The sequence below is a fragment of the Myxocyprinus asiaticus genome, chromosome 14 (assembly GCF_019703515.2).
Source record: "Myxocyprinus asiaticus isolate MX2 ecotype Aquarium Trade chromosome 14, UBuf_Myxa_2, whole genome shotgun sequence".
NCBI lineage: Eukaryota > Metazoa > Chordata > Actinopteri > Cypriniformes > Catostomidae > Myxocyprinus > Myxocyprinus asiaticus.
The window spans coordinates 30051275-30073540 of NC_059357.1; the positions used below are offsets into that span (position 1 = coordinate 30051275).

The 22266-nt window shown below is 39.9% G+C and overlaps 1 protein-coding gene across 2 annotated transcripts in view; it reads right to left on the bottom strand.

Moving 5' to 3' along the window:
- Nucleotides 1–22266, bottom strand: part of LOC127452338 (protein sidekick-1-like) — a 522949-nt gene that overhangs the window by 257581 nt on the left and 243102 nt on the right. For both annotated transcript variants that reach the window (XM_051717752.1, XM_051717750.1), the window contains exon 4: nucleotides 16775–16922. In XM_051717752.1, coding sequence (XP_051573712.1) covers nucleotides 16775–16922 — 148 coding nt within the window. The remainder of the gene's footprint in view (nucleotides 1–16774; nucleotides 16923–22266) is intronic.

Here is a 22266-nt window from a genome sequence, read left to right on the forward strand (position 1 = left end):
AAATGCTAGCTGTGATGTACGTGCATCATCTGTGGTCCCATGAAAGTTTAGACAAACATTTTGAAGTGAACTCAATAGGATCCCTCTCACACATCTATAACACAGCACAATAGTCATTTCAGCCAAAATACCATCAAATATGGGAAACATATTATGTCTGTTGACATTCTAAAATACTAAAATTATGAACGTTTGAGGTAGGTCAGGTCAAAGTCACCAGTTTGTGTTACATAACAGCTTTTCTCAAATATCTAACAACAACAAAACATGGGATTTGTGCCTACAGAAGATCATAGGGCTATTCTGTTCATAATTCAGTCCAATCAATTATGATAATTGGTTTCCTCTGCAGTAGTGGATTCTGGTCAATTCACCACTCAATATTGCACCTTAAAAAAGTGGTGGCATTTTTTTCCATTCTTTTGTCTGTGTTCAGAAATCTTCTGAAGAATAGCCAGTGAAAAGGTAATTATCATCCCATGATTCAGCTCGATAACGGTCCTGATTTATGTGTAATTGGAGTCAATGATCATTCTTTAGAAACATTTAATCACACTTCAGGTCCAACGGAGATGCCAGTAAAACAGTGTAATGCAAATCGCTCTATAATACACAAAACCCTTCCACCTGTGAGCAATCTCTTTATTGGTGTCTAACAACAAGCTTCCAGTCATGCCAACAGCTCGCCTTTGGAGAAGCAAGAACTGGCTATTCATTCACATTTGGATTACTATTTTCTTCTCTGCTACTTGCATCTCTCTTTCTCCCCTCGTGTTTATTGGGACAGTATAAAGGACAGCAACAGCATCTTTCTAGTGTGCTGGGTTTCTTTTTAGCATTTGCAGAATGAGCACTATATGTGCTCACCCTCCTGAAGAGTTCTGATTTGACATTCTATGCTGTGACAAATCCCTCCCCTTCCTACAGCTGCATTATTTTGTTGTCGGCGGTGTGAAAGCAGAGATGATTTATAATTTATGGTTGATTGGCACTCAACTATACCTAAAAAAAAAACACCTCTCTTAATACGTTGGAATATCAAGTTACGCTATTCCCTCACTTCAGTTTTTAACCTTTTGACAGTAACATGTATATGCTCTTCACTGTATAGCTCAGGAGTTGGGAACCTATGGCTCGTGAGCCACAAGTGGCTCTTTGTTAAAAATCAAGTGGCTCGCCGGGTGTCTCACCATTCACCAACACCTGATCGTATAAAACTTTCTAGATATTATTTTCCTGCAGAAAGTGTGGGTGTGTTTGCAAAGCTTGAAGTCAATGACACAGTTTTGATATCCTTTCTCCCGAATTTGTCGTACACCCTACTCCTGGTGAACAAGGTTTGAAATTAACACCAGCCAAATGTGGATTTTTCATGCACAGTGGCGGGTAATTTTCTGATGTACCAGCCACTGTGGAGGGCAACCTGTAGATTTCTCAGAGTGATATACAGTATGACAAAAAATTAGACACAAAGACGCGCGTATGACGAAACATGTGTGATTATATTTTGAAGAAAAGACGAAAGAAAAGCCGCCGATGCGCGTCTGATTTGATATATGTGCGCAGTAAGCTCCGCTGTTCACGAGTGCAATTAAAGCGCTTCTCCAAGATATGCACATGCATAGAGTTCTGGGCCTCGTTTGCCAATAAATATTGATCTTAGCTGTTAAGAGCATTTTCTACGAGCGATTTTACGAACGTTCGTTATTTCTTATGTGCACCCAGGGTGTGAAATAGCACCTGCCACCCGCCAAATGCAACGAGGCTCAATCCAGTTTGTGATCTCCTTGTCTAAATGCAGGTATTTCATGCGCGAGTAATTTAGCTCATACCCGCAACAGGCGGGTGACCTGTAAGACGTCTCAGAGTGACACATGACAAGAAATGCTGTTAGTCACAAAGACATGCGCTTTAAGACACTTTATTATATAAAAAAAGACAAAAGAAAAGTGCAGCGGGACCCTGTCTCATGGAACACAAAAGAGTTATCACTCATTTCATTCATCTGAAAACTTTTTGTAAGAATAATGTCGTCTATGAGAATGCTGCAAATGATCTCCAATCATCTCAGAAGGTGCTGTGAGTTTCGCTTTATTTCCATGGAGCAGTTCGCTCTTAAGCATTGTGAACGCAACTCTGTTTTATATATATATATATATATGTGTATGTATTAAAGAAACAAAGATGGTAGTGATTAAATCATAAAATAATGACACCTTGAACCTAAAATTGAGTTATATTTTATTTTCTTTAGGCAGCATTAACTGTATTACCAAAACGCAATACAAACACATTCGATAAGAACACGCATTTGGCAGAATTTTTTTGGGAACACATGGGAATTTATTAGGCTTATTTATTATGATTATTATTATTATCTTTACATTTATAATTGTTTTTAGTTCTTAATTTGTAGGCTATTAGTCATTTTTCACCTGTTGTGATACTTGCATGATGTCACCGTTGTAGACAGTAAATGTCTGGATTCGGGGAGGTGGTTATATATACGATTTTTTATCACTTCGTTATTTTAATTGCTTTTTCAATTCGTTTAAAGTGCAATTTGAATTTAGAAATGTATTTTGTTTAAGTTTTTAATGTTTCAATAAATTAATAACATTTTTTAAAGCAAAACCAATAAAGCAAAAATATTCACTGAACCTCGGTAGGGGGGTTGACGATTTAAGACGATTATCTTTCAAATATTTTTTTAAATATCACCCAGTCCAAAAGGGAAGTGAACTTTTTCATGAACAATTGTAAAATTCAAAGTCATTTTATGGAGACCCGCACGAACATGTGTACTCAATTCCATATTACAACATTTACTACATAGGCTAATTGTCGCATATTTGTTTTCTTTTTGTGTTTCTGAGTAGTCAATGGGCATGATAAACATTTTATTTTATTGAAAAACTTAGTTTTTTTAAAATAGTAAATTATTAGTTTGTGCTATGGGTCTTTCGAAAAAATGCATCAACCAAAAATAAAACAATTGGCTCCTCAGTGAAAAAAGGTTGCCGACCCCTGGTATAGCTCCACGATGATATAAAGCAGGAACTTTAGCACTGGTTGCAAGCACCGAAGTCCAGTAAAGTTGACTGAGAAACAAGTGATTAAAATTGCAATATGAAACAGTTTTGAATTGCATTATATACACTAAACTAAATGTAGCACAATATTATAAATATTAATTATGTCGCAACTCAGATGTCAATATAATAATCTATTGCCAGTTCCCTGACGATTCCCACCCCTATGGTCAGCCAGCATGAGAGGTGACCCCAGCACACCAGTATCCAAAACACAACATATGCCAGTGACCAGCTATGATGGTCTTTATAACAGTGCGCAATCCTAACTGTAATCTCTGGGTTCTTGCTTTAGGGGTGACAACAGAATAAATTTAACAGTAAAGGAGGGAGTGGATGAAGACTAATGTGGGCAGAAGCAGATGCCCCTGCTGACTAATGATGCCTCTCAATAATTAACTTCATAAAGATACCCGACCAGCCAGCAGGTGTATTAAAAACCCAGCCTAAAAAATGGTCTCTATTGAATTAACCAAGCTTACGTCATTTTTCATTTAACTGCTCCGAGCCAAACTGCATTGATTTGAGTTGGTGTCCAGTCAGCAGGAATATGAGCTAAGGCCAGAGGCTCGAACCCTCATTGAGATATAGGACAAATATTTCTCAACTGTGTGATCTCCTCAAGATTATATATGTCTAATACATCGTTTACAACCTGTGGTGAGAAGTGCATGGAATGATGACCAACATTTGAAAAAAGCTAGCTAACTTTATTTGAAGGAATAAAAGCAAATCACAAACACAGTGACATAATTCAACTATGCACACATTTGATACCTAATTTTTTTGGAAAGCAGATTCCTAGGAGGCAAACTGGGAGACAAAATTACTCTTACCATTGTTTGGTGGTCCTTTTTAAGCATGTCAGTCTACTCAGCTTTTTTTCCTAGTCATTTAAGCAGAGGTCCTATCCACTTGTATGGCAAAAGTCCAAAATCTCAAAAACGTTTAGACTAGCATTTTAATAACATGTCAAATCCCCAGTTAAATCTAAACTTCGTTTGTTTAGCTCAAACATTGTACTTTTCATCGAAGTCCAAATAAGCGATTCACAAATGATTCCAATAAAGTTTGATGTTAGCATGTTGCTAAGCTAACAATGTGAAACCTGTAAAAAACATAAATACAGAACACACACGAATATTGAGTATATTTTTAATTGACCTTTGTTTCATGAACATAAAACTTTGTCCACCATCTTTGATGTTTGTTTTTTCCCCCACAAAATCCAATGCATTCTGAGATTGTCTTTTCCACAAAGGATACATGGTCTGCATTCCAAATGCCGTAAATGATGCCTTTGCATTGGGAGTACATGTATGATGCCTTCCTAGGTAAGCAACTTATGCATCTTGGTCTGAAACATGCTTGAGACCAGTGTTGGGTGTAATGTGTTACAAAGTAATGTAGTAATGTAAGGTGTTACTTTTACAAATTAAGTAATCTGATTACAGTTACATACATGAATAAATTTACGTTACTTGTATTACACATTTATTGCTAAGACAATAATTTTAATTAAGTAGAATGCATTTGAAAATGTATTACGATCCTATGTTAGTACTTTTATGTGTGTTGCTGTGTCAGATAATGAGCATGCACTCTAAAAAACCTCCATAGCATATAGAGGACACGTATCGAGGTGACGGCAGATGAGTGAGTGGCGTTACTATGGACGCAGCGAAGTGTAGTTGTTTGAAAATTGAAAATGAAAGCGAGCGTTTCAAGTTTTCATGCGCTCATAATCAATCCTAGCGAGCGCTGTGTCAGCATGCTCCCAGCCCTGGCTAAGGCACGCAAGGCTGGGCCGCCGACAAATCCTCCTTAAATATCCGTGCTCTACCCCATCCTCGCACACCTCCCTCAGGTGTCCCTCTTCTGTAGCTGCCGCGGGAGGAGAGGGGATCGGCTTTGGGCGTATATGGAAAACAGCGCTCATTCCCGTCTGACAGAGGGATATATTGCTCACAAGGTGGAAACATTTACGGAATGGTTTCTTGAAAAAGACGTCGCTAAGCAAACGGCTCTTTTATGTTCTTTATGTAGAGTACACAATAAAACACAAACACATTGCTATAGCGTTACAGATGTGCAAGTGATAAAGGATCCTCACTCCGTCCGAGCACAAGCAGGGAGGTAGAAATAATCCACTCTCTGTAAAGTTGTGTAAACACACATATGTTACACATGTACACACAAACAGACATACTGTACATGCACACATACACATGCATGATGCAACACACAAGCAAACCTGTATATTCACACTGAAAAGAAACAACAAGCATTCAAATACACAATGGTTTTACTATCAAAGCTGTTTGCAAATGTTTTTTTCAGAAATATTTCTAGTTCATTAGTATTCTTTCACACCAACACAAACACAGGTAAACAAGTATACTGTACACATACATGCCACATACAGCTAAGAAGGTTGCAGATAGCAGACACACACACACACACCTGAAGATACTACTACAGCATATTTGAGATAAGAAAGTTAAGTTAATTGGATCTCTTTAGCCAAGTTGCTGTCTTTGTCATATTGCTGTAATTTTGTTATTGTTTTCAGTCAATATTAAAATACTAAAAGAGCTATTAGTGTCACATTTGTTTTTTTCGCCGGTTTGATTGGTTTTAGAAAGTAACTTCAAAATAAAGTAATTAGTAATTGTATTACTTTCCCATGAAGTAATTAGTAAAGTAATCCAATTAGAATTTTTACAGAAGTAATCAGTAATCAGATTACTTTTTTTAAAGTAACTTACCCAACACTGCTTGAAACAAGGCAAATCATGCAGCTTTTCATGTGAATGGGTCTATTATTCCTGCAATTTTTGTAAGTCCCATTTACACTCTTTAATCCTCTATGGAGCTGTAGTTTCCTAGTACATGTCTACCATTCAATGGGGGCCCATAAGCCCCTTCACAAAAAGACTCCATGGTTCACATATGGTTGGCTGGAAACACGGTACATGACTGCTATTACAGTCAACAACACACTGCAGCCTTGTTGCTGAGAACTTCCTTTATTGTCTTGTTTCTTGCTGTTGGTCGGGACAGGATGACTCTAGTGTAGAAGTCATTTCATGTGCAGAGCTCGATGGAAGCCTGAATAGCTCATAATGGTTAGAAACATCAAAGATCTCAAATAATGAATGATGAAAAATTCAGCATGGTAGAGGAGGATGCAAGGACAAAGCAATGAGAGGTAGACACTATATCTTTTTTCCAACCTGCTACTTTCATCTGCAATGGCAACAGAGAGCACTTCTCACCAAAGGGGTAATTATCACCATCATGAAAGTTTCATGCGGTCTAAAGGGGAAGCCAGGGTGGAACAATAAGAGTGACTTTCAAAGGCCTGTGCTTTGCTGTCCTCCCCTGCGTTGGCATTCACCTCTGGACCTCTCTGTTTTAGCAATTCTCTGGTTCACAAAGAAGAGAAGACCACAAAAACAGAGAAAAATGAAGGGAGAAGAATAAGAGAAAGCCATAAGCACAGCAGTGGAGGAATAAATAACTGTGGACCATTTGGATTGCAGCACGTTTATCCCCCAGCACGCGGCAGCTATAGGAATCACACAGAGGGCTGCTGCCCGTCCACGAGGACGCATATTTCATGCTACATTAACAGACCAAAGGGACATTTCTGAGGCCAAGGCAAAACTGAAACTAGAAAACAGAGAAAGTTCAAGAAATAATAATACGGCATCACATTTTTTTTTCTCCATGTTGATGTACTGCACAGAAGGGTTGCTCTCGTATTTAAATCTAAAACCAAGATGAACACAACTGATTTAAAAACATCTTTGTAAACTGAAATTCAATTAATTAACACAAAGTAAATGACTGAATGAAAAACTAAGCTAAAAACAATGGTTGAAATGAAATAAAATAATAATAAGCAAAAATAATTGTTATCGTAGTCATCAAGCATTCATCACATGACAGAATAATCTGAAAGACAGATGTTTGGTTATATTAGAGCTAAATCTAAACACTGCCAATTGTTCTGTTGGCTCATCAATTGGATTCCTTAATTACTCAAGCTAAAAACAAATTAGAAATATGTCCATAAAACAACCGAACCTTAACTGAAGTGTAACTATCAAAGCTATTGCTGAAACTGACTAAAAATAAACTAAATTTGTAACTAAATCAAAACTTTAAGTAAATTTGAATATAGTATAAAAATAAAAGCTAATCTGATGCAAAACTATAATTATCTTGTGACGATGTTCCGAGTAATGTCTTTTCTTTAGTGAATCTTTGACTATACAGGTGCATCTCAATAAATTAGAATGTCGTGGAAAAGTTCATTTATTTCAGTAATTCAACTCAAATTGTGAAACTTGTGTATTAAATAAATTCAATGCACACAGACTGAAGTAGTTTAAGTCTTTGGTTCTTTTAATTGTGATGATTTTGGCTCACATTTAACAAAAACCCACCAATTCACTATTTCAACAAATTAGAATAAATCATAAGACCAATAAAAAAATTTTTTTTAGTGAATTGTTGGCCTTCTGGAAAGTACACTATATTGCCAAAAGTATTCGCTCATCTGCCTTTAGACGCATATGAACTTAAGTGACATCCCATTCTTAATCCATAGGGTTTAATATGACGTTGGCCCACCCTTTGCAGCTATAACAGCTTCAACTCTTCTGGGAAGGCTTTCCACAAGGTTTAGGAGTGTGTTTATGGGAATTTTTGACCATTCTTCCAGAAGCACATTTGTGAGGCCAGACACTGATGTTGGACGAGAAGGCCTGGCTCGCAGTCTTCGCTCTAATTCATCCCAAAGGTGCTCTATCGGGTTGAGGTCAGGACTCTGTGCAGGACAGTCAAGTTCTTCCACACCAAACTCGCGCATCCATGTCTTTATGGACCTTGCTTTGTGCACTGGTGCGCAGTCATGTTGGAACAGGAAGGGGCCATCCCCAAACTGTTCCCACAAAGTTGGGAGCATGGAATTGTCCAAAATCTCTTGGTATGCTGAAGCATTCAGAGTTCCTTTCACTGGAACTAAGGGGCCAAGCCCAGCTCCTGAAAAACAACCCCACACCATAATCCCCCCTCCACCAAACTTCACAGTTGGCACAATGCAGTCAGACAAGTACCGTTCTCCTGGCAACCGCCAAACCCAGACTCGTCCATCAGATTGCCAGATGGAGAAGCGTGATTCGTCACTCCAGAGAACGCGTCTCCACTGCTCTAGAGTCCAGTGGCGGCGTGCTTTACACCACTGCATCTGATGCTTTGCATTGCACTTGGTGATGTATGGCTTGAATGCAGCTGCTCGGCCATGGAAACCCATTCCTTGAAGCTCTCTACGCACTGTTCTTGAGCTAATCTGAAGGCCACATGAACTTTGGAGGTCTGTAGCGATCGACTCTGCAGAAAGTTGGCCACCTCTGCGCACTATGCACCTCAGCATCCGCTGACCCCACTCTGTCATTTTACGTGGCCTACCACTTCGTGGCTGAGTTGCTGTCATTCCCAATCGCTTCCACTTTGTTATAATACCACTGACAGTTGACTGTGGAATATTTAGTAGCGAGGAAATTTCACGACTGGTCTTGTTGCACAGGTGGCATCCTATCACAGTACCATGCTGGAATTCACTGAGCTCCTGAGAGCGGCCCATTCTTTCACAAATGTTTGTAGAAGCAGTCTGCATGCCTAGGTGCTTCATTTTATACACCTGTGGCCATGGAAGTGATTGGAACACTTGAATTCAATCATTTGGATGGGTGAGCGAATACTTTTGGCAATATAGTGTATGTTCATTTACTGTATATGTACTCAATACTTGGTAGGGGCTCCTTTTGCTTTAATTACTGCCTCAATTTGGCGTGGCATGGAGGTGATCAGTTTGTGGCACTGCTGAGGTGGTATGGAAGCCCAGGTTTCTTTGACAGTGGCCTTCAGCTCATCTGAATTGTTTGGTCTCTTGTTTCTCATTTTCCTCTTGACAATACCCCATAGATTCTCTATGGGGTTCAGGTCTGGTGAGTTTGCTGGCCAGTCAAGCACACCAACACCATGGTCATTTAACCAACTTTTGGTGCTTTTGGCAGTGTGGGCAGGTGCCAAATCCTGCTGGAAAATGAAATCAGCATCTTTAAAAAGCTGGTCAGCAGAAGGACGCATGAAGTGCTCCAAAATTTCTTGGTAAACGGGTGCAGTGACTTTGGTTTTCAAAAAACACAATGGACCAACACCAGCAGATGACATTGCACCCCAAATCATCACAGACTTTGGAAACTTAACGCTGGACTTCAAGCAACTTGGGCTATGAGCTTCTCCACCCTTCCTCCAGACTCTAGGACCTTGGTTTCCAAATGAAATACAAAACCTGCTCTCATCTGAAAGGGGACTTTGGACCACTGGGCAGCAGTCCAGTTCTTCTTCTCCTTAGCCCAGGTAAGACGCCTCTGACGTTGTCTGTGGTTCAGGAGTGGCTTAACAAGAGGAATACGACAACTGTAGCCAAATTCCTTGACACGTCTGTGTGTGGTGGCTCTTGATGCCTTGACCCCAGCCTCAGTCCATTCCTTGTGAAGTTCACCCAAATTCTTGAATCAATTTTTCTTGACAATCCTCATAAGGCTGCGGTTCTCTCGGTTGGTTGTGCATCTTTTCCACACTTTTTCCTTCCACTCAACTTTCTGTTAACATGCTTGGAGTGCTATAACAGTGGCAATAAAAAATAGTGAACCCTTTGGAATTACCTGCATTTATGTATAAATTTGTCTTAAGATCTGACTTGATCTTCATCTAAGTAACAAAAATGAACAAACACAAAAAGAAAAAGGAAAATCAAGGCACACTTTCAGATCAAAAATATAGTAAAAGCCTTTATTGTCAATGGCTATAACAATAGTTACAAACAGTGGGGGAAAAAAAGAGTGCTGTAAACCTACGCATATACAACACACAAACGTGACTTAAGAAAAGACTCTCATTTCATTATTGCTAAATTGGGCACACCTGCTCAGAAGAAATCACTAACACACATAATTTAGTGTCAGAAGTCCATTAGGTAGAGTATATCTAGGTACTTATATCATAGTAAATGATGTCACAATAAAGAGAGAAAGAGAGAGAAAAGAAGTATATATATATATATATATATATATATATATATATATATTATAACCACAATAGGAAAAAATACATCAACTATTTAAAGAAAAGGACTGAAGTCAGTTTCTTCATTTAAACCTGGAAAATCCATTGCCTTCATCTGATAAATTTTAAATGTTTCTCTTTGTAATAATTATTTTAAATGATCCCCGCCTCGTATGTTTTTTTTTTCAACTGTTTCTAAAGCTTCCACAATAAGACTATCAGGGTTGCTATTGTGGGCTGCCTAAAAATGCCTCACTATAGGATAGACAATATTATGTTTTCTAATGACATACTTATGTTCAGAGACCCTATCCTTTAAACAATGCTTCGTTCTCCCTATGTAGAAGCAACTTCAACTGCATGATAGACAATACACTACATACTGTGTGTTGCAGTTAATGAAGGACTTAACCTCATAGGATTTTTAGTCTTAAAGACAATGTACTGTTTACCCTCCTTTATATTACAGCAATGATTACACTGGTAATTAATCTGGGTTAACTAATAACACACAAATTATTGTATTGTTACTGTAAATATTGAATACATCATTCAAACATTCACAGTGTAGGTTGAAAAAAGTATGTGAACCCCTAAGCTAATGATGTCAACAAAAGCAAATTAGAGCAAGATTGGAGGTGTGGGTTAGAGCTACTTAACTTGAGAGCACTCAAACATTTTGAGTTTACTATTCACAAGAAGCATCTGCTGACGTGGACCATGCCTCACAAAAAAGAGATCTCAGAAGACCTACGATCAAGAATCGTTGCTTTGCATAAAGCTGGAAAGGGTAACAAAGTTATTTCGAAGAGCTTAGATACTCATCTGTCCACGGTTAGACAAATTGTATATAAATGCAGACAGTTTAGTATTGTGGTTACTCTCCCTAAATTTTCCGTGCAGCCAAAATGACTCAAAGGGCACATTGCAGAATGCTCAATGAGGTAAAAAAAAAACAAAAAAAAAAACACAGAGTGACAGCTAAAGACTTGAACAAATCATTGGAACTGGCTATCATCTCTGTACATGAGTCTACTATATGGAAAACATTAAACAGGCATGGTGTCCATGGGAGGACACCACGAAGGAAGCTGCTGCTTTCCAAAAAAAACTTTGCTGGTCGTCTGAAGTTTGCCAAAGACCACCTAGACACTCCACAACACTACTGGGAAAATGTTTTGTGGACAAATGAAACTAAAGTTGAATTGTTTGGAAAGAACATGCAGCACTACTTATGGCGTAAAAAGGGCACCACATTCCAACATGAAAACATAATCGGTGGAGGGAGCATCATGATTTGGGGCTGCTTTGCTGCTTCGGGGCCTGGACCGCATGCCATCATCGAGGGAAAAATGAATTCACAATTGTATCAAGATATCCTATAGGACAATGCCAGGGTGACCCTAAACATCGAAGTAAATCCACTACAGAATGGCTTCAAAAAAAGAAAATCTACCTTTTGGAGTGGTCGAGTCAGAGCCCAGACATTAATCTAATAGAGATACTGTGGAATGACCTCAAGAGAGCCATTCACACCATACATCCTGAGAATACGGCTGAGCTGAAACAGTTCTGTAAAGAAGAATGGTTCAAAATTCCTTCTGAATGTTGTGCAGGTCTATTCCGCAGCTACTGGAAACGCTTGGTTGTTATTGCTACCAAAGGAGGATCGACCAGTTATGAAATCCAAGAATTCACGTACTTTTTCCACAGCACTGTGAAAGTTTAATGGGATATGTTCAATAAAGACATGAAAGGTTATAATTGTTTGTGTGCTTAAGCACGTTGTATTTGTCTATACTTGTGACTTTGATGAAGATGAGATCACATTTTATGATGCAGAAAACCAGCTAATTCCAAATACTTTTTCTTACCAATGTAGGAAGTTGCCAACTGTCCCGTATAAGCCGAGTATCATGGTTCTGGCATTTGTTGTTTGTTTTTCTCTCTCCCTCGTGTCTCACAGGTGGAGCCAGCAAGTGTGATCATTCCCGGGGAGGCGCTGATCATGGCAATGATTTACTCGTCCGTTCCACCTGCTTCTCACTGATTGCACTCCCTACTTATTCCTTGTGTTTTTCCTCTTTCTTCACCAGTTTATTGTTTGCTGTCAAATGTTAACTGTTCTCTCTTGTTTAGTTGAAGTTTGCTCATGTGTCTTTTGGTTGCCTGTCTCTAGAGGTGTGGTTATCTTCCTGTTCACTGTCGCCTTCTCCTGTATTGTTGCCCAGTTCCCTTGGAGGAGGATTTGTCGGTCTCTGCCCATGTGTCGGGGGAGAAACTTGCCTGGGCTTTGCTTCGCTTCACACCAGCTTCAACGGACTCTCTTCAGGTTGCTCCTGACTTCCACAACACACGCACTCATCATTAGCCCACTGAGCGGCTATAGCTTTTGATTCTGCTCATCACTGCAGCCGGTGCCGGGTGCGCCTGTCTTTGTTTACAAACGTTGTTGTTAATAAACTCATTGACTGTTTCCCTCTGCGTTTGGGTCCCTTTGTTTCCCCTCAGCCTATGACACTGAAGGGGACCCTATTATTTATATATATATATATATATTTTTTTTATATTGTTGTCATGCAGTTACAGTATCATTTATAGCTATTAAGCAAATTAAAAACCTAATAAATTATTTGTTGTAACTATTTTTGTAAAGAAAACTTGTATTTATAGAATACATCATATAAAATGTATAATAAAATGATACACTGTATGTAAAAAAGTTTTTCTTTCTATCCCATATAAAAAATATGTTCCTAAAAAATTAAATGTAGTGTTTTATTTTTTGTGTTTTTTTTGGGTAAACATCTGAACTGATCGGAGCAGCCCTATGCTGAGCCTTGGGTAAAGGAAATAGGAATTTGTATAGAAAGAGTCTGATTGAATCAGCCAACTCTGACTGAACTCACTGTTTGGACGTTTTGTATGGCATACATAAAAGGACCTCAGAATTCAGAGGCAGAAAAGGGCAGAATTTTATAAAGGTTAAGTTGGACCCAGCTGTCCATGTCATCTATCAATCACTCTCAATCAATATAACAGAAATGTAACTTTGGATTGAAAACTGCCATTGCGATGGTCAAGTAGATTAGATTTTAGTAAAGAGACAATTATAAGAGCTTTCACTTGCTGCAACAGCAAAACAACACTCTAGATGAGGTCATCTCAAAATGAACCATCCATTTCTTCCATTCTCAAGTGTTTCACACAGGACATTAGTGTTTTGCAAAGCAACATTTATCAATTCTGAGAAGACAACATCTTATGAGACTCACAAATAGATTAAGCCGGCATGTTTGTATATTGACTCAGGGCCGTAGAACCTACCACATGGATAAACTTTGATCCTACAAGGCCAGTTCATGTAATCACCGTACCAGGTGATTATGAAGGTGCTTATGGAGTACAGCCCAATTTCCAAAAGTCCATCCTGGGGATTTGGCCCAGTAACGCATAGTGCCAGTTTCAATGGCTATGCTGATTGCATTGCTTCAGTTGTTGCCACTGAACAATTAAGGATGTGACATAACATCCAATAGTGTGCTAATGGGCTTGGCTTGATGTATGATTGCTTGATATTACTCTACTGTCCTCTGGGCTGTTTGAGCCTCTGGGTTCGAGTCTAGATCTTTAGACACCAGCTGGCGCATATATAGGGTCAATGAAAGAGGGCTGTCTGGGATGACTGCCAGGTTCTCATAGGTACAGATGCCCAGGCACAGGCTAGCACCCCTATACATATCTCATGGCTGAATATATGCAGTAGTGAATGATGTCAGCAGTGGAATATTGATTTTATGTACTGTATGTGGGCTGCAATTTTCATCATGATGCCATGTTCTGTGAAAGCATTGGCAGGAGAGCACCGGTTCCATTATTGAACTGGCTTTTATCCAAGGCACCTTAACTACATCTGTGGGCCAGGCCTGTGGCTGAAGCACCCATACTGTATATATACACCTTCCCAACATGCCTCTCAACCAAATGCATGTTTTTACCCATCTTTAAAGGAATATTCTGATTTCAATACAAGTTAAGTGAAATCAACCGCATTAGAAGCATAATGTTGATTACCACAAAAAATAATTTAAACTCATCCCTAATTTTCTTTAAAAAAGCAAAAATCGATGTTACAGTGAATCACTTTTTAAATTTTTGGAGAGTTTAAGGCAGAAATGTGAAGCTTATAATGTTATAAAAGCACTTACATAATTTTTTTTCTATTAAAACTTGTGCATTATTTGAAATGTGGTGGCTCAGTGGTTAAGGCTCTGGGTTACTGATCAGAAGGTTGGGGGTTCAAGCCCCAGCACTGCCAAGATGCCACTGTTGGGCCCTTGAGCAAGGCCCTTGACCCTATCTGCTCCAGGGGTGCCCTATCATGGCTGACCCTGCACTCTGACCCCAGCTTAGCTGGGATATGTAAAAAAAAAAGAATTTCACTGCAAATGTGTGATATAAATGTAAAGTCATTTTATGGTTTCAGGGTTATAGCTCTACGTAGTCATGTAGTAGTCAACGAAGTTGTAAAATTGGATATAACTTTACACAGGAAAGGTTTGTTAGCGAATTTATCACACTAAAAGCATGTTAAAACGTATATTGTTTACATCATGTGGCTTTACTTTTGAAAAATTGAGTATTTTAACATTTACGGATTGGCCCCATTCACTTACATTGTAAGTGCCTCACTTTAACCCAGATTTTTGCTTTTTTTTTTAAAGAAAAGAAGGGACAAGACGAAATTCATCAACATTGTGTCACAAATGCTGTTAATTGAGCTTAACTTGTATTCAACCTGGAATATTCCTTTAAGCAACTCAAAAATTTCTAAGGGAATCGTAAACTCAGAATGAAAATTATGTCATTATTTTCTCACCATCATGTTGTTTCAAACCCATATGACTTTCTTTCTTCCATGGAAAACAAAAGGAGATATTTTTTGAAGTTGTTTAGAGCTAAAAACAACACAAGCATCTTTTATAGTACTCATGAACATGCAAAGGATGGCAAGATACTAACCAAAAAATTAACTACATTTTGGGTTGTTTCTCACCAAAACCTTTTGTATGACTTGGAATATGACGCATTAATCGCATTTACTATTTTTATGATTTTGGGTCATTTTTATAGCTTTTAAGTCAGTCACTATCAACTGTCATTGCATTGCATAGATGGACCGGGATATTCATTAAAATTTTTCCTTTATTTCGCTTAAGAAAGACAGTCATACAGGTTTGAGACGAAATTAATAAAAAACGACAGAATTGTAATTTTTGGGTCAACTAGTCCTTAAATTCAAGATATATTCTCTGAAAACAAGTCTTATTATCTTACTCTATTTTGCTTCACAATGAAATGTATCTTGTTTTAAGGATGTTTAAATATTTTTACTAGAAAACAAGAAAAAAGTAATGATAAGAAAATTATTATTTGCAGAGTGCTGCAGCACAGTTTTTTTTAGAACAAAATGATAAATGTCGAGTGAATGTCGTTAACTAATCAGTCCAAGGCCTGAAACCGTGAGAGGAATGAAATGAATGTAAATAATTCCTAGCCTGAGTATATTTCTTAATTTACCTCAGTTAGCCTGCTTACATTTCAATTACACCTTCTGCCGAAATCAAATGCAATTCTCAAACGGGCCCACCGCTGTATTGGCGGAATGAAAGTTGATTCATTAGATGTGTCTTTGTGGTAGGGCTTTTATTTGGGCCTCGCCGGGTTGAAAGACACTTGACTGATAGCGGTGGATCGGATAAGGCTGGTCGATCTCTGACTGGGTGAGCTGCTAATTAGAAAAAGGCAACGAAAAACTATCATTGCAAGATTAAAGAAGGGCCAAGAACAGGCATTAATTGCTCTTCTGTGACAAGGCAATGGGAGAAAAACACTCTCTCACACACAGAAAGCCGTGCATGGCTGTGTCTCATTCTGCTTCCTAGTTCCCTGTGTTGTGAATCAGTATATTGTTAAGATGAATTCAGGCACAAGAAAGGATGTTGATCCACACAGGTGAACTTGTGTACAACTTGAAGTTGCATGCATGTCAGAATGCAAAACTTGCACTGTTTCTATTTTAAAGACAGTAAATACGACTTTGTCTTACATTTACACTTGGACAAGTCATTTAACGACTTGATAAAAAGACATAACTACATTTCCGGGAATATAGTAAGCAGATGATGATCGCTGGTTTTTACGATGTATTCAGGAAATTTGTGCACTGGAACAATTTTGACAATGGGACAGTGACTCCCTGGCCAGTGTGCTGACTACTGAAGGAGCTTATTAAGACACATTCCATGCCCCCTGCATCACTGACTGAATTATCCTCTTTTTCCCTCTATTTTCCAGTGTGGGTGGCAGTAAATGGATACCCAGAGGGATTGCGAGCGAACATTGCAGGCAATTACATCTCTTAAAACACACTGTGGGGATCTAAAGCCAAGGGACATGCACTGGGTCATCCAGAACTGTCCTAATGAACGGACGTTGCAGGCAGCGTTTAAAGATTAGACAAGCAATTAAGCTCTACTTACACTCTGTTGCTGGGAATGATCTTGTAGCCGTCCCTGAACCATGTCACCTGTGGCCGTGGGAAGCAGCTGACAGCTGGGGAATTAAGGATGGCCGCCCTGCCCTGTGTCACTGTCTTTCTTTGGTCATTGTCCATAAAGTCGCCCATATCTGAAAAGAGAGAGCTGGCAGTCTTATTATACACATGTATAGAGTAGGGATGTGCAAGACTACATTTTTTCAAAATCAACTAATTGGTGGGTTACCTGAATGACTAGTTGACTAATCAGTCTTAAAGCTGAAGTATGTATTTTTATTTTTATTTTATTTTTTATTTATTTATTTTTTATGTTAAAGGAATAGTTCACCCAAAAATTAAAGCGATTAGTTTTTCACACAAACATATCGATTCACTTCGTAAAGTAAATCGTGTGAATTACTTTGGTGCTGACTAAATATGCTTTTTGGCCGTCAAAAATTGGTGTCCATTCACTTGCACTGGATGAAGCTAAAAACCTGGGATACTTTACTAAAAATCTTAAATCCTGTTCTGATGAAGAAAGAAGGTCATATACATCTTGGATGGCCTGGGGGTGAGTAAATTATCAGCAAATGTTCATTTTTGGGTAAACTATTCCTTAAAAATACTTTCTCGTATCCCAGCTTAATATACAGAGACAAGCAAGCAATTTGTAGGTTGATTAACCCAAAAAGTGTGAACACTGTGGCAACCAGCCCAACGTAGCAACAATGGCTTAACCAATGGGATGAGTTTGGTCCAGGACTATGGCAAAACAATAGCAGGGGAGTGTTCAGGAAATCTGTTTGAAAATAATCATTATTTTTACAATTTCGTTTGGTGGCCATTTAATTACACAATTCAGCTTTAACCCTTGTGTTGTGTTTGTTTGTGCTAAGACTGTTTGTGTTCCTGGTCATAAATGATGTACAGTATATACGAATTTTGCATAAATTATCCCAAGATATTGCATTAGATCTTATTGTCAACTTCTTTTTTAGTAATTATGACAGTTTCGTACTTCTTTTTTGAATACATTTAAAAAATATATTTTTTATTGATAGGATTTATTGAACTGAGTTTATTGGGGGGCACTCCCTGCAGAAAACATTAAAAAGAATAATAATTATGTAATAAATGAATAACCACTTGCTTGATCTAAACAAACAGGTATCATTTTAAAGCTTAAAATCTAGACTTAACAATGCATATAGCTGATTCTACCATTTTTAAATAATGCTTTTTAATTCGCTGACAAATTAGAAATCTTTTTTTCTCATAATTTGCAAATTTGTTATCACAACAATTATATTCAGAGTTGGTAAAAACATTAAAAAGATGAGATAGCCATATATCGTTGGAAAGGTCTCAATTAGTAAAATGTAATGAAAACATTTGTTTCACTCAAAGGCCAAACTGCAGTGAGTATTAGTGTATGAAATTCCAACAGACACACACAAATATAATTAACAGGAGTGTCTTTTTGTGACGTTTTTCCTTATTACTTCCCGAAACATACATATAACATAGATAATCACATATCATAAATTACAGCAGACTACCCCGATACAAACTAGCCCAAACACAACATAATATGATAAGTAGATCTTTAAATATTCTTCTAAAAGTATACATGGAAGGACGATGCACAAAAGGGTGCTCAACACACGTATGTGTGTGTGTTTGTGTGTGTGTGTGTTGTGTGTGTTCACATGTCTGAGGACTTTGTGTGTGCAAACACACTTCCACATATGTGCTCATCTAAAGGATTGGGATGCTCCTGAACACTTCATATTTCTGTATTTTGTAGTTTAATCCATTCATTTGCAATGGCGGTCACTTTAGATCGGGAACATCACAGATGTCACAAAGTGAAATAAAACCAAAAAATTTTTATGAGAATGATCAAAATATTTTTTGCATGTTCAGATGCCCCTGTGTGAAGTCACTGGATGAAATAAACTACAGTTTTTAGAAAAAAATAACGTTAAATAGTCAGTTCACCGGAACACAATATAAAGGTTAAGGACTCCTTATGACTCAATGGCAATGGCCAAAAACTCTCTTTTGAAACAAAAATTTAATTCTGACTATTTGTCACACTTGTGTGTGGGGGAGGGTTGCTGGGCACGATGCAATGGCAAAAACACTCTTTTGAATGTGTATGGATATAGCGGCGGTGTTACGAACTCGAGGACTCCTCCTGCTCACCACCAGAGGTCTCTCTTGCCTGAGTTCTGAGGGCACCACGATCTACACTTCCCAGCATGCCAACCTGGACTGAATTACACTCACACCTGTTATCTCTTTCATAGACTATTTAAGCACTGTTCAAACAATAGTCATTGTGAAGTCTTGTTTTGCTTCTGCTAACATTTCTGAGCGTTTACCTCTGCTTATACTGCCTGCCTGTGCTTGACTTCTGCCTGTTATCCACCGTTTGATACAATGCTGCCTGCTTTGTTTACCTATCGTTTACCTGGAGTCTTACTGTGATTGTTTGCTGCCTGCCCTGACCTTTGCCTGTTTATGACTACGTCTCTCGTCTGCCTATGCTGTTCCATTACTGGTGATTTACCCTGCCTGTCTGTTTATGAGTTGCACGTTTACTATTAAACCGCATATGAATCTTAACCTCTGTTCTCAGGAGTCTGTGTTACAGAAGACTTCACCAACAACAGGTCCAGCGGAACTCCAGCAATTGTCTACTAAAGTTTTCGCTCAAGCTAATGTGTTGGCTGACAACCAAATGCAACTCACCCGGCTGACTGCTTCTATGGAGGAATTAGTAAAGATCTTGCAAAACCTCCACATTCATGCATCGGACCAACTGCCACACGCATCTCAACCCATTCCAGTGAATGACCCTCCTTCTCCGAACACCTTCACCGCCAACCCACATCTTGCTTTTCCGGAGAAGTTTGATGAGACATCAGCTAGGTACAAGGTTTTTTTGTTTTTTTTTCACCCAATTTGGAATGCCCAATTCCCAATGCGCTTTTACATCCTCGTGGTCGCGTAGTGATTCGCCTCAGTCCGGGTGGCGGAGGACGAATCCTAGCTGCCTCTGCGTCTGAGACCGTCAACCCATGCATCTTATCACGTGGCTTGTTGAGCGTGTTGCCATGGAGACATAGCACGTGTGGAGACTTCACGCCATCCACCGCGGCATCCACGCTCAATACGCGCCCCACCGAGAACGAACCACATTATAGCAACCACGAGGAGGTTACCCCATGTGACTCTACCCTCCCTAGCAACCGGGCCAATTTGGTTGCTTAGGAGACCTGGCTGGAGTCACTCAGCATGCCCTGGGATTCGAACTAGCAAACTAGTGAACTCCAGGGGTGGAAGCCAGTGTCTTTTACCACTAAGCTACCCAGGCTTTTTGATGCAGTGTTCAATGTTTGTGAAGCAGCAATCCACGCTATATCCCTCTGATGACAGTCAGATCTCTTTTGTCTGCTCCCTATTAACCGGAAGGGCTCTGGACTGGGCTACCGCTATATGGTCTTGTGAGGGTTTGAGGTTCACCACCTTTGATGAATTTCTCCAGCGATTCTGAGAAGTATTCGAACATCCCGAGGGAGGAAAGAATGCTGGTGAGCTGTTACTCTCACTCCAACAGGGGAAGGACACCGCTGCCGGGTATGCGCTTACATTCCGCACTCTCGCCGCTCAGACTGTATGGGTAGAGGACACCCTTAAGTTGCTTTTCCGAAGGGGACTCAATCTGGAACTGCAATCCGAGCTGGCATGCCGTGATGAAGGGAGAACCCTGGGCCAGTTTATCGACCTAGCCATTCATCTCGATAATCTCATCCACTCAGTCTTGCTTCACCTCCGCTCCCATCCTGACCCCAATACTCCTTTCACAGTTGAAGTGGATGCCTCTAATACGGGATTCGGAGCCATTCTCTCACAACGTCATGGAATGCCCCCGAAACTCTACCCTTGCGCATATTTTTCCCGTAAGCTATCTTCTGCTGAGCAAAACTACGATGTGGGCAACCGAGAATTGCTGGCTATGAAAGCGGCTTTAGAGGAGAGGCGACATTGGCTGGAGGGGGCGAGACACCCTTTCCTCATGTTAACAGACCATCGAAACCTCGAATATCTACGCTCTGCTAAAAGACTGAATCCAAGGCAGGCTAGGTGGGCGTTGTTCTTTACTCGATTCAGTTTCACCATTACCTATCATCCAGGTTCCAAAAATTCCAAAGCCGATGCTCTCTCTCATCTGTTTGAGTCTGACACTCAGAACCAGACATCTGAACCCATCATCCCCACGTCACTAATCTTGGCTCTGGTTCAATGGGATATTATGACCGAGATCGCCCAAGCTCAGATTCAGGACCCGACTCCCCCTGACTGCCCTCCTGAGAAAACCTATTTTCCACAACTCCTTCAGGAAAAGACCTTACAATGGGTCCATACTACCACCAGTTCCGGACACCCAGGTATCGCAGCCACACTACAACTGCTTCAGAATTGTTTCTGGTGGAACACTATGCAGGCAGAGACCACTGCTTACGTCAACAACTGTCCCACCTGTGCAGCAAACAAATCCTCCAGGCAACTTCCTGCAGGACTCCTCCAACCTCTGCCTATTCCCCATCGTCCATGGTCTCACATCACCATCGACTTCATCACTGATCTCCCTGTCTCTCAAGGTAACGGCGTCATTCTTACTGTCATTGATCGATTCTCTAAGTCATGTCGATTAATCCCTCTGCCCAAGCTCCCCACAGCCTTCGAAACTGCAGAACATCTAATGAATCAGGTGTTCCGTTTCTACAGACTACCTGAAGACATCATCTCCGACAGGGGTCCACAGTTTACATCCCGGGTCTGGAAGGCTTTCTTTCAACAACTCAACATCAACATCAGTCTCACTTCAGGTTACCACCCTCAATCAAATGGCCAGACCGAGTGCTTAAACCAGGAGATCACGTGCTTTCTCAGAGTGTATTGTCACCAGAACCAGGCTGATTGGAGCCATTATCTGCTTTGGGCCGAGTACGCCCAGAACTCCCTTCAGAAGCCGTCCACGGGCTTGACCCCCTTTCAATGTGTGCTGGGATTTCAACCACCTCTGTTCCCCTGGTCTGGAGAACCCACGGAGCTACCGGCCATCAATGACTGGCTTCGGCGGTGCGAGGAGGTGTGGGACCATGCTCATGTCCATCTCCAAAGAGCTGTTAGGAGGCAGAAGGAACAGGCCGATCGCCATCGATGCCTCAATCCCATTCCACACGTGACCTTCATCTCCATCTGCCTTGCAAGAAACTCAGTCCCAGGTATGTGGGTCCTTTCAAAGTTCTTAGACAAATTACTCCAGTGTCTTATTGCCTTCAACTGCCCTCTAACTATTGCATTTCTCCCACCTTCCATGTTTCTCTGATTAAACCTGCTGGTGGCCCGAGGGAGGAGGAGATCGATGATCCAAACCCCCCGCCCATAATCGTGGATGGCGAGGAGGCTTATCAAGTTCGA